General features: G+C 25.8%; 2 protein-coding genes across 2 annotated transcripts; one reads left to right on the top strand and one right to left on the bottom strand.

The window, feature by feature from the left end:
• Window positions 1-4504: 4504 nt before the first annotated feature.
• LOC114125600 (succinate dehydrogenase [ubiquinone] cytochrome b small subunit, mitochondrial) lies at window positions 4505-6922 on the bottom strand. The gene is made up of 4 exons (XM_027989323.2): window positions 6691-6922; window positions 6509-6609; window positions 6238-6440; window positions 4505-4851 (listed from the first exon to the last, which is right to left on the bottom strand). Exons 1-4 carry the CDS (start codon window positions 6722-6724, stop codon window positions 4674-4676), a joined length of 516 nt encoding a protein of 171 aa, XP_027845124.1. The 5' UTR covers window positions 6725-6922; the 3' UTR covers window positions 4505-4673.
• A 3523-nt stretch (window positions 6923-10445) lies between these two features.
• LOC114125605 (uncharacterized) lies at window positions 10446-13359 on the top strand. The gene is made up of 6 exons (XM_027989328.2): window positions 10446-11152; window positions 11211-11579; window positions 11661-11797; window positions 11921-12137; window positions 12254-12424; window positions 12499-13359. Exons 1-6 carry the CDS (start codon window positions 10718-10720, stop codon window positions 12697-12699), a joined length of 1530 nt encoding a protein of 509 aa, XP_027845129.1. The 5' UTR covers window positions 10446-10717; the 3' UTR covers window positions 12700-13359.
• Window positions 13360-14725: the final 1366 nt, after the last annotated feature.

The following is a 14725-nucleotide window of genomic DNA, read 5'->3' on the forward strand; positions in this document are numbered from 1 at the left end:
GTATTTAAATGTGTCTTTAAGTTATTTTTAATGGGTTATGAATTCTTACATTATATTTAGTTTAAAAACTACAAATTATTAATGTCGTTTACAATGTATGAATAATATATACTCAATTTCAAATTTGTGATTTGATAATTAAATAAAATTAAGTTTTTTTTTATAAAATGTATTAAAGTATTAATCTAAATTAATCTTTACTGTGTTAACTGTTAATATTTTATTAAACTTGGACTTAATCAAAAAAACTTCTACCTATAAGATTTTTTTTTTTACAATTCAATAAAATTAATTTCATTCAAACATAAGGCAATATTATTTTTAACTGTATCATTTAAATCAGTAAAAATTAAAGTAGTGAAAAATACGTTCCACACAACACTTACCAATTTATTTATTTTTTAATCAATATGATATTGGGTACCTACTACCTTTCAAGATAATATAATAATTAATACTTAACCAACTGATCAATATTTGTTAGATTTGCTTTTATATTATAATCTTTAAGCAAATATAAAAAGGTAAGTGGGTTTTGATCTATTGTATATTAGGTGTCAAGTGAATCACTGTAATATACTGAATACAAAAACCGATTTTGAATGGAGACTGTCTATCAGTCAATATCACTAAGGGCTGTTCTTAAAATGTTCGGCTAGTGCCTAATAACGCTAATCGAAAGAATTTCTCATGTGTTAACAGATAGAATTCTACCGGTTAGTTTTAACCAACACTTAACTGGACATTGTAAGAATAGCCCTAAGTATGTTTCATGTTACGTTCTTTGATATAATTATTAGGTAAACAGTAAAGTAATTTATTTTATATAATTTTTATAGAAAATATTGTACTTAAAATTCTTATTTTGGTGGCAAAATATATGTCTTAGCTTTATGTCTCTATAAATAATGATATTGAACTAAAACAAAGTAAATAATATCTTATTCTTTGTTGAAATATGTTTTTTTATCCAAATACAAAAATAAATTGTGCCCCTATGGGTTTTAAATATTTTTACTTATTTATAAGAACAACTTATGTGCAGGCGTAGATCCAGAGGGTGGGCCTGATCTTATATCAATAAGATAACTCAGACAATGTTTATCTTTAAATTTGATAATAGGTCATTTCATTATTTAAGCTAAATTCACAAAATTAGAACTATAGAATGTATATTCCAATACGACATGCATTAGTAAGACAAAAACAACATATGTAAGCACAACATCCTATTAAAGACAATTTATAAAAATAAATTTAATTCTTACTTAAATTTTAAATGTTTCAAGTATGTTAGATTCTTCAAAAGTAGAATACAATGTTATAAAATGTACTTTATACTTTCATAATTTAAAAAATAATTATTATTAGAGATAAATTAGATTTTTATGATAGATTTGTTAAAATAAAAATAAATCAAAGGCCAATGGTAATTTATATTTCAATTAATTTTTTTTAAAAAAAAATAGTACATATCCTACAAAAAAAAAAATAACTTGGGTACATTTTTATTAAAAGTACTGTTTTATGTTAACAGATATTAAGAACACTATATTGTTTCATACATAGTCTATTAAATTATTCTTCAACTTCTTTTGGAAATTTTGTGTTGTAGTATGGTACATATTGTAATACCAATTTCCAGTCAGTGAAGTAACACAGAAGGGTGAATCCTGTAGCGCCGTAGAAACCTGCGCTAGGAACACTGAAAAATATAACCAAACAATAAATGACTAAGCCTTATAATTAATATATTTAAAATCGAATTATTCAGATAAAATAAGAATTGAGTTTGACCTTAAAGAATTTACACTTTAATCAATGCATAACTCTTGAATATTTTACTTACTATTTGATTGACTGGTAAATGTATCGTTTACCAATTAATTTCGATACAAGACTCATGTTGAATGGAGGAAATGTGAATTCGCAGATTTTAAACTGGACAGATGCCTGCTTAAATAATTTATGTTATACAGATTAGGTTTCACTCTTGAAAAGTGTGGAACGAAAAGTATTCAGACAATGTTGAATTTTTGAGAATTAAAACTTAAAAGTGATATTGACTTATAATACCATATGATATTTATCAGAAAATACAGTTGATAAGGTTATGCACCTATTTGTAACATCTTTGGTTCATCGGTATTTATATTTTGGCGGAATTATATTTTAAACTTTTTCGAATTTAAATATCCAACATAATCATTAATTATGTCACTATAAAAATCTATGCAAAGAATAAAGGACAAAGGTATATAGTTATACGTAATTAGTTGAGATTACATTAAAGTTTTATCGATTCTTAATAAAGTTGAAGAGAGAATAAGATATATATATATATTAATAATTAATTCATATTAATATTGTAGTTAAGTTGAAGTCTATAACAATATAGATTGTATTATATTATATAAGAAATTTTGTAAATCGAGTAGTTGCTTGTAAAATTTAAGTAAAGTAATTTACTATTTAGCTATATCAACAAACACACCTATCATGAAAATATAAACTTACTTATAGGCTAACAGTCTCTGTTCGGAATCACTTCACTATTTCAGTAATCTCTTTAGAAAACTAAGCAAAGCGCCAAAGCATATACGATACATCTGCGTTCGATTAAAGATGCAACTCCTAAAGTCCTAAGTCCTAATTACGTAGCAACAGAAGAATATTCACGAGGAGAATGTTTGATGTCCTTTACAAGAAACCAGTAGTCAGTAGAATTAAGGAACCGGCGCTGAAGGCTGAACTCTTTCAAGGTAGGTAAAGAGTAGAGTTGTCAATAGTAACGACTAACGGATACCAAACAGGCAGACAATTACGCCGCATATTATATTATAGATCGGACTAAGGAACAATATAGCCAATATCGCTAGTAGCTAGTTTAAATGATGAATCTAGTTTATAATCCGAAGCAAGCCTATTGATAAATTTAACAGTCTTCAATGCCTTACAACAAACCATATCGATTTATAGTCTTGGATCGAGTGAGCTGCAGCCTACAGGTAAGCTTAAAACCAAGATTAATAATGAATTTATCAGCACAATGTAAAATATCAGAACCTAAAATATAGAAATAAGTTATGACTTATGGAACAAATGCAGTTTAGTTCCCACCACATTTTTTGTTCAAAATCGTTAACTTTGGTAAGATATAATTTCCAAAATAATAATTTACGAGAATTTTTGAATTAAACTTGTATTTAGTGCTTTAAACATTTGTGCTTTACATTTTGGGGGGAAAAAATCGAAAAATTCGCGTGGGAACTAAACTGCATTTACACTTAATCATCAATAAAATATATATTATATTTCGTTCTTAAATATTATCCTTGCACTTATGGTGTCGTATGACTTAAAAATTGAATATATTTTGATATACCTATTTATTATTTTAAGCTCTAGTATTACGTTCAAGATTTTCAAAAATAGTAAAAATAATTGAGTAGTAGGTATTAATTATTAACTTGTAGGTTTTATCTAATGATTCTTTTGGTACCTCATACAGTCGTACCTACATACATGTATAATAAAGAACATAAAAATACTAATTTTAAGTTTTGTTTTGAATAATAATATTGAAAATAATCATAAACTTCAAATTTGTACCAAATAGTTTTTTGATCAATTTTTATTCTCTTGAGATATTTATAGATAGTTTCAATTGTTTTTAGTTTTATTTCTATTTAGGTACCTCGACATAAATATTTGCATAATCAGAAAGATTGGAAATTTAATGCAGAATCTGAAAAAAAAATATTTTTATAACTCTATAAATATATTGAAAGTACTTAGGTAATTAGGTAGAATTTATTTTTAAAAGCATTTGAAGTTGTACAATTTGAATTGTTCTATTTTTAGTCATTAGTGGTACATGACTGATTAATAATACACCTAAGTGGTACGCAAAAAAAAAAGTTTGAGAACCGCTGCTTTAGGCACATGAATTATTTCACAGATGACAGATTATAACAATCATATCAATTTTTAAAGAAATACTAACAAGTAGGTATTTAAAGTATTAGGAGTCCCTCTCTTGACTATGCATAACAGATAAAACCTTGTACGGTTATATCAAATAGTATCAAATAGAAATGGCTTAGATGTAAAATTGCATTTCCTTTAATAATTAATGCTAATATAGTAACAGAATAAGTTCTGTGCCTACATTATATAAAAAATGAAGAGTATCCACACTGCATACAGATATATAGGTACATGGTATTATGGCTGCATTTGGATGACAATGTGTACGCTGAATAAGAGAGTACAACACTTGTAATAATCTTATTTATTTTTATCTTATTGCAAAAGTAACAATTCTGTTTGTGACATCATGGTAACATACTAACATTCTCAGTGACACGCACACATTTTTGGAATTAACCCTAACCATGAAACATTTTCTGACTTTAGTGAATTGCAAGTACAACATAATAATTGATGAATGCAATAATACTTGTAGTATTAATATAATAGTAGAATAAAATGTATACAAAAATGTTGCTCTAATTATTTTTTATTAATTATTCATTTATAACATTTACAACTGAAAATTAACTTGATTTTAATCTCCAAACAATAAATAAATAGATGAAATTATGATTTTATTCAACATAATATTTACATGTTACTATTATAGGTACTATATAAAAATATATTAAGTAATATTACAATTTCCAAAGTTGAACAATTGCATTTCCAAGTCCATCCCCAACAAAAATAACTTGCAAAAATCCAGCTAAAGTGAGAACTGCAAGAAGAGCAATAGTAGCATGTCCAGTTTTGTTAGCCAACTGTCCAACAACTGGTACACGTAAATAGTCAACTACTAATGCTTCAAGTCCCCTAAAAAAAATAAATAGAAATATATTATGAATAATTAATAATTATATTTTTTCAAAAAATATGCTCAACATATATTATCTACTTATATCATACCAGTGGCGGTTCTAGTATATGGGCAGGGTGGGCAGCTGCCCATACCAAAATTTCTGGTGTCCCTTATTATTTAAAAAATGCATTTTATAGATAAAAATAGGATGTTTTATCATTTGATAAATTATAATGATAATTTACAATTATCTATAACTCTTATTTTCCAAATATAAGGCTGAAAAAACAACTAAAGGAGTCACACCAAAATCTAAGTTTTTAGCTAAATACTATAATATAAGCATAAATATTTTGTTAAAAAAAATTTTTGGGAAGACGGAGAAAATTAGAAATATTATTCGTAGTTAAAACCTAATTATAAATCTACTAATGCCCACACGAAAATGTAGTCGTAGAACCGTATCTGATCTTACATTTATAGTATTATATTTGTATTATATTTAGGTAGGTAACTAACATAAAAATAAAAATGATTCCATTTTAAATATCTTAACACCAAATATTTAAAAATGTGTAAATCAGTTGACATAAATTTATCCATATTGATTAGTGATATCACTATTTTCACTCCTTTAAGAGAATACAATATAGTCTTATGTATTGTTCTGTGGTTCTGTCTTATAAAGTTATAAACGTACAGCAGTAATAATGTTGTTAGCATAATATTAGAGTGAATTGATGTATTATCAAACTTTTATTATTAAATAAAAGGTAAGAATATTCTGTGTTTGTATATTAAACTTTTTTTTTTTTTGTAAAAACTAAGATATAAACATAAATAATAGCCTTAAATGGATTGGAAGCAGTGATTTTCTATCTTTGTCTAACGCACATGCAACATTGGATTATAGATGTATTCTAGTTTCAACATAGCAATTGATATAATATGAAGTGATAAGAATTCTGAAAACAGAGTTCAATTTGTCGTCACATTTTTTTGAGATCAACTTTCCCACATTTTTGATTTTAACTTCTCTAAAAATTGAAATATGTCAATTTATTAATTATCGTTTTTAGAATTTTTTTTTTTTGGGTGGGGGGGGGGGATAATATAAAATTTGTGAGAAAGTGTATATCAAGTAGACTTGACAAAAAATTTAACTCTGTTTTCAGAATTCTTATCGTTTCATTGTATCAATCAGTACGTTGAAATAAAAGATGTCTATAATCCTATGTTGCGTGTGTGTTAAACAAAGACATACAATCACAGTTTCCAATCCCATTAACTAAAAATCTGTTTGATGATCAATTTACTCTATTATTTAAATAATCAAATTATGTATATTCTTATAAATAATTAAAACTATAAAACTAATTCTAATCATATCATGCCATTACCAGTAAACATGAAGACTAATACTTCCTGCTAATAAAGTATCGATTATTGGTGATGAATATAATACTGCAGCAGGAAACAATCCCATAAGTGCTATAGAAACAATACGTTCCGTTCTCCAAAGACTAGCATAATTTTTTCCGGTTTTAACAGCTGCAGTACTTCCAGTGAAACGAGCTATCATTGGTGCAGTCAATAGAGGCTTCTAAAATTCAAACAAAACATCTAGCATGTTATTGAATTCAAACTGTGTTTCTTACATTTCACACTTACAGTTAGTGTTTTGTTGCCCAAGCGACTGGCAACATTAAACTGATTCACACACTTTGACAATGCATTTAAGGAAATTGATCTTTGGGCAGCAAACATTGAACCTACATAAAAGTATATGGTTACAATACAATTGGATAATTTTTTATGGTTAAATATAATTTAAATGTGATGTAAATACTTACCTTTGGTTTGACGAAAAAGTTTCAAAGTCAACATTTTGCTTAAGAAGCACGGTGAAACAATAATTGTCTTAAGTAAATGTTTAGTTGTTCGTTAATTTGGACGATAGTCAATTAAATTGTAGCACTATATTATTTTAATAGCTCATAAATATTAACGTTCTTAATATTGTACTATTGAGTACCTATTGAGGATTAAAATATATTAAAATAATATTAGTTAATTGTCCTCAACATGGCATCATATGACAAAACAAAACCACAAAACTTGTCGACCCTGCTCCACAGATAATACAGAATATATATAATATGTTATCATCGTCGCTGCTTATATTTTATCATCTGATCACTAATTGATAACTGAATACTGATAATAGATTGTTTTTATTCTATGAACCATGAATCCATAAGATTATATAGATCTTATTATGTCTATAATATATGTATGTATCTTAGATCATATTATAATAGTTCATAAGTTCATTGCAATATATAAATTAATAGGTACATAGGTTTTATGCAGTATACCAAGAGAGCCTAGATAAATACAATAATAATACTATATGGGCTCTCTATTAAAGTGTACTACAGAATAATACCTAATTCGTGAATCTCAACTATGAACTGTTTACTTAACAGTTTTTAACTCTCAATTGTCTCATAGATTATTTTTTTGTTATATTGTTATATTATTTATCTATTTTATTCTTTTGTATCTATGGCCATAATAGCAGACTCTACATTTTTAAATTGCAAAACTTAAATAAACCATTGTTGTGAAGAAACCTGTTATTTATTTTTTTTTTTTTGAACTAAAAATTTAAAAATGTCGGTGCCTAACATAAATACATGGTGGCCAACAATTATTTGCGATAAGTACTGTTTCGGGAACTCCAATTTATAATTACGTCTCTGCTATGAGTCTGCTACTATGGCTATACGCCTATATATATTATTTTTTTTACTCATACTGATAAAATAATTTTTAATTTAACTTTTTGATGTACATTGGTAATTGGTTGTCTATACATTTCAGATTTTGAACGGAGTGAAGAATGTATTGATTTTACAATGAATAATGATGGTTTTTTTTGTGTGTGTGTAGTGTGTAAGCCGTAAGTCATAATTTGTTGAAATAATGCATGCTTCGTTTTAAAACTTCACTACTTTATGGGTGGCTTCTAATGGAAAATTGAATATTCTTGGTATGCAATATAGAAGTCAAATGTAAGAAGTTTCCAGCAGTTTTTAAAAACTTCGAGGAAAAAAAAGACAAGTGACGGAAGAACAGGAATTTTTACGCAAAACCAGTTTTTGACAAAATCGATTTTTTTATATGGTTGTAAGCTTTTGGCTTGTTACTCAAATACGAATCTTACAAATCGCTGTAAATACTCGTACTTGAAATATTCATCAAATGTTTATAAATTAGCATGTTAGGTATCTAAACACAATTTAATTTTAAAAATATTCTGGCTTTTTTTGAGCTATTTATAGACAACTGAAATTTTCGATTTTTTAAGTACACAAGTTTTAGTCACAATTTTTTTTATAAGAGTTTATAGTTAAAATGTTTACTAAATATGTCAAAATCGTAAATATCCGCAAGTAATTTTGTAACTGAAAATTGATAAAATTTTTATTATTTATAACTAATAATGAAAAATTCAATACAAAGTTTTTCATAAATTTTCCTATAAATAACTATAGAGAAAATTCAAAACCTCAGCATATTAAAAAAAGCGGGCAAGTGAGTACCGCTCTGCTGTACATTAGGTGCCGTATGGATCATTATTATATATTATAGGAGTGTTAAATTTGAATCCAATGATAGTTATCATTGTATACGAAAAACGATTCTGAACGAAGATGATTTGTCAGCCTAGGATATAATTTCTAGTGGTTGGTGAAAAAGGTGGTTTATGTTTTAATGGCCTGAATACAACAAAATTTAAGTTCTTTTATAATAATTGTAAGTTAAACTTATGAAAAACCTTGTATTACATTTTCAACTCTTAGCTACTTGTACAAAATTTTTTATGAAATATACCTACAAAATAATTTGCAAATATTCATGGTTTTGACGAATTTTCGTCAAAATTTGAACTTCAAATGCTAATAAAAAAAATTGTGCCTATGTATTCTTATAATTTTTTAATTACTATAAGAATAACTTATGAGGAACTTTGTATTAAATTTTCAAGTATTTTGATAGGGCCAAAAAAATTTTATCGACCCTTCAAAAAAAATTTTTCAGAAAAATTGAAAATTTCAGTTGTCTATAAATAGCTCAAAAAAACTCAAAGTATTTTGAAAATTAAATCAAGTAAATAAAATGCCAATCTAAATAACTGGTAAAATTTTCAAGTATCTACGACTTATACTTTTTGAATTATAACAAATATCAAAAATCGTTTGAGGCTAAACCGTTATTTAGTGCGGTTTTGTAAAAATTTAAATTTCAAACACTCATAAAAATTTTTTGTCTGAATCCGGTAGAGTTTTTTTTACAGATATTTGAAGAAAAATGTATGGAGAACCTTGTACCAAATTTTCAAAACTTAGTTATAAAAGAAAAAAATTTTATGATTTTTCAACTTCAAAATTACTTGCAAATTTTCGCGTTTTCGACAGATTTCGTAAAAATTTGAACTATAAACTCTTATAAAAAAAAATTGTGACTAACGATTTTTAATTTTTTTTAGCTACAATAAAAACAACTCATAAGGAACCTTGTATTAAATTTTCAAAACTTTTTGGTCATCCAAAAATTTTTTATCGACATTTTAAAAAAAATTTCTCAAAAAAATCGAAAATTTCTATAGTCTATAAATAACTCAAAAAAAGTCAAAATTTTTTGAAAATTTAAATATATTCAGATACTACTGACATTAACATTTGGTGAAAATTTCAAGTATTTTTAGTGAAAAATTTTGACTTTTTTTGAGCTATTTATAGACAACTGAAATTTTCAATTTTTCTGAAAATTGTTTTTTTATGTGTCGATAAAATCTTTTTGGCCCTATCAAAATACTTGAAAATTTAATGCAAAGTTCCTCATAAGTTATTATTATAGTGATTAAAAAATTATAAGAATACATAGGCACAATTTTTTTTTTATTAGCATTTGAAGTTCAAATTTTGACGAAAATTCGTCAAAACCATGAATATTTGCAAATTATTTTGTAGGTATATTTCATAAAAAATTTTGTACAAGTAGCTAAGAGTTGAAAATTTAATACAAGGTTTTTCATAAGTTTAACTTACAATTATTATAAAAGAACTTAAATTTTGTTGTATTCAGGCCATTAAAACATAAACCACCTTTTTCACCAATCACTAGAAATTATATCCTAGGCTGACAAATCATCTTCGTTCATAATCGTTTTTCGTATACAATGATAACTATCATTGGATTCAAATTTAACACTCCTATAATATATAATAATGATCCATACGGCACCTAATGTACAGCAGAGCGGTACTCACTTGCCCGCTTTTTTTTTTTTTATAAATATCAATAAAATTTTCTTGACTAAGTCAAAATACTTGATACACAATATTTAATACAAAGTTCCTCTTAAGTTGGTCTTATAGTGATTAAAAAATTTTAAATTATAAGAATACATAGGCAAAATGTTTTTTTATTAGTGTTTATTTGCCATAATAGTATCACACTATAATATACTATATTATAGTATATAGTATATTATGATCTAAGTTTGGTTTAAAGCATGAACTAAGATAATATCTTAGTTCATGGTTTAAAGTCCTTGATGTACACATTATCAATCCACTTTGGTATCACGATCTTAGTTCGTGGTTCGTGGTATCACCACAGAACAATTTATAGTATCACAGAATTTGTTATCAAAAAATAACAAATGTGACCAAATATTATAAATATGTAGTTAAATCTATTTTCTTCGATAGTTTATTCACTTTAAAGTTTAATTGTTTTCATTGTTCAGTTATTTAAATGTCCTTTAGTTAGTAATTAATATTTTTTTCCGATGTAACCATTTAACTGATGTCGACCAGTTCGCCAGATTCGATTGTCCACCACCGGTCCAACACCAAACAGGTGCATCCGGTGGTTGGACTAAAAAGAGTATCTTTCCACGAAGACGTTATTGAACCTGGAAATGGGAATCTCATTCAAATACGAATTGGAGAATGTGGCGAAAGAGGAGCACCTGAAGGACAAGAAGATCCACAACCAAGTGAAACATCTTCCAAAAGTTCAGTTTTAAAATCAAAAAAACAAAAGTTTCCTTCTCTTTACTTGAATGCCTTAAATGTCGAACTCAAATCTCAACAAGTCATTTTAAATCAAATAAAACAGGAAATGATGAATAAAGAATGTAGTAATGTTTGGAATAAACATTTAGATATGGGATCTAACCAATTGATTAATATAATTAAAAGAGATTTATTATTAAAAACCAAAGAATCTATTTATAAAGTATGTACAAATAGTTTACTTCCATGCATCCAATTTAATTACTATTATTTTATTTCAGATTTATAGAATGCTAAGTATTGGCGGATCACCTCTATTTGTTGTTATTACAAATATTAGATTTTTTGTTTTAACTAAAAATGTATACACTAAACGGTTAGAAGTATTTTATAGTTCAAATTTTTCAAGCCTAGACTTAATAGCCTTAGGTCCATGTGATCAAACTGCAGTCTTCGTTAGTGAAAAATCAAAAAAATGTACCTTAATAACAGCAATTGATGTTCAATCTGCATTAGAAATGATTGGCAGTCTAGAATATGCTTACAGATGTAGTGGATTTTATGACCCAAATAATGCATTTGTTGTCATAAATATTAACCATGATGATAAATTATATGAGGCTGTAAAATGTCAAATTTCAATACCTAAGGTAAACCTTTTTTATAGTTTATAATTTAAACTCAGTATATAATAACTATTAGACCAATAAACTAATATTTTTTATTTCTAGGATGAAAAAATTAAATATTATACATGGTTATGGTATTACAAAGAAAGTGAATCTTCAAATAACTTAAAATCTCATTTAGAAGAATTTTTAATGGTTAAAAAGGGATCTATATGGAAACCAAGATTTGTGCGTTTAAGGTATTGTTACTTATATAGCCATGCGTCATTATTTAAAACAAACTTTAAATAATGTATAAAATAATAATAGTTTAAATATGAATTTTGCAATAAATAAAATAATTAGCTCTATTAATATTTTAGTGAAGATATTTTATACATATTTGAACATCCAGATCAAAAATTACCATGTGAATCTATACCTTTAAGATTTGGTCGTTGTAAAAGAGTGAGAAAAATTTGTTCTGATCGACCTTACTCTATTGAAATTATGCTGATTAATTATATAATTATTTTGGCTCCTGCTGATTGTAGTCAAGAAGAAAAATGGTTTAATGCTTTAAGCTATTCTATGACAGGTGTAAGTTATATTGCTTAAAAAAGTTAGTTTATAATAAAATAATTCATTAATAAATATATTGTATCCAAATATAATCTTCTAGTGTATACATATTTAATTATTGATAACATTTTCAGCATAAAAATTTAAATATTGAATCCAAATTACCTGATGGATACTGTTGTTTGTTGACTAATAGTCATATAGTTTTATATAATTTTCCTCACACAATTACAGACAGTATGTTATTAGTCAATATGGATTCATTGAAGTTTTCGCCTTCTCCATCACACTACTATGTTGTGATTGTAAGTATAATAAGTATATTTTTATTCACGGTTAATACATTTGAATAATACTTATGATATATTTTATAAAAAAGGAATGGTCCTGTTATGATGCAACATTAGAGGAAAGCTGCAATGATTGGGTTGTGCATTTTTCTTGTAAATCTAGTTGTGATGAATTCATATCATGGTTGTGTACTCTAAGACCAGATTTAAATGCTTTGGAGTTAGTTGAAAAAAAGTCCATTCAGCGACACCTTAAAAATAATATAGCTTTACAAAGTTCACTAATTTAACCTATTTCACTATTTTTATGCTTGCTTTATTTATTTATTATTAATTTTAAATTGTCACAAAACGATAAAACCAAAAAAAAAAAAAAAAAAATGTGCTTTCACATCAATAGAATTTATTTTTATTGGTTTTATTAATTTTGACTTTAACAGAGTAAAAAAAAAGGTGCTTATTTAAAGTTAAGTTTTCTTAATTTAAGTGATTTATTATTTGTATAGTATATCAATATTGTTTTTTAAATTTAAACTAATATAAATAAATTATAAAGTGGCGTACTTAGTTCTATACTTTGTAAGAATAGTCACCTTTAGTGATGAAAAAAGAATATCCCAGAAAATAATTTTATATATTAAGCAAAAAATGTGGATTGTGGGTAAATGTTCTTTTACCTAAGAAAGTGCGCCAATTAAATTATAATGTAATATACATATACATATTATGTATTAATAATTAGTATCAATGAAGTGTAATATGTAATATAATTATATAAACCTATGTATATATATTATAAATGTTGATAAAATGTAAAAATTTTTATACCTTAATGTGACTGTTAAAAGTGTAAGAAACAACCCATACTTTAAAAACAACAAAATTATAATAATATGTTACTTAAAATAATTGCTTTATGAAGATACATAAATAAATTATAATACAAATTATGACATTTTTTTTTTGCAAGTAAGATGTTTGTTTGAATTATAGGATATTTGGTCTAATGCAAACACACTAGTGTTAAAAATAACTTAAGTCAACATCACAATTATTCCAAAAAATATTGTACTAGTAATCTTGACCTAATTTATTTAGTACAAAGTGCATTTAGATCCAATTTATATTTTAAATTTAAAGTTAAACCATAAAAATAAATAAATACAAAACGTATAAGTCAAGTTTATTTAATTGTAATTAAAAAAAAGTTAGCATAATACCATATACATTTTTTTGACAAAATTGGATACTTGAATGAAAAATATCAATTTTATTTTCTTGGCATTTTTTTGCTAGGTATTCAAAAATTATTTTTTCTAAAGCAATGAATTAAAACTATGTATGCCATAACAAATATTATTTACTGTACTCACTGAAATTTTCAATTTTTTTAGCTACTTAAACTATAAATCTCATTGTACTGTTACCTTGGTATTGACTATTGACTATTGATTTTAGTTCGTATTTCATAACATCTATAGTAAAATTATTTAATAGTTATATGTGATTTGTTCTGTGTGAAAATTACTTTAATTTATCTGATTAGTTATTACTAATAGAAAAATAAATATTTGATAAAATATCCTTTTACATATAGATAGATTGACTATCTCTGTTCAGTTCTCAGTATCGTTTTTTTTTTTTAATGCGATCCTTTATTATTCCATTAAAATTAAAAATGTATTACAGTGACCAATTTAATGCCTCAATGACGATGTACCTTAGTACCTATACTCACTACCTATTCTATACCTTCTAATTTCTATATATATTCTATAATCTATATGGTTATGGTATCAAGTTATTAAACTTATTCTTGCCTTGACTGATTCATCATCGCCTAGCCAGAATCGCTGGAGCTATGAAGATGAAATTTGGTCTGTAGTTTTGTTTTATGATGTAAAAGCCCACTAAGAAAGGATTTTTCGAAATTCAACTCTTAAAGAGGTAAAAAGAGGTTTCAAAAATGGAAATGTAATTTCTTGGCCATATTTTCCAAAAGAGAATTAATAGGGCTTAAACATTATATCCGAGCATTTTCTAATGAATCTACATTGTTAATGAGTTAATGCGTAAGTCAATGCGTTAAGAACTTACAACCATGATTATAATTTATAATATCTAAAATTATAAAGTAGGAAATGTATAAAATTGATAGAAAATTATTTAATTAATTACAGATATTATGTTGTTTATTTTAATATCATTTGGCAGATTGTAAAAGTTAATATAATATTAAATTTAATGAGATCACTGATAGTTGTTGATACGTCGACACAAAACAAATATTTTTCACATGGACAGTAAAGTTCTATG

The sequence above is a fragment of the Aphis gossypii genome, chromosome 2, assembly GCF_020184175.1.
Source record: "Aphis gossypii isolate Hap1 chromosome 2, ASM2018417v2, whole genome shotgun sequence".
Classification (NCBI taxonomy): Eukaryota; Metazoa; Arthropoda; class Insecta; order Hemiptera; family Aphididae; genus Aphis; species Aphis gossypii.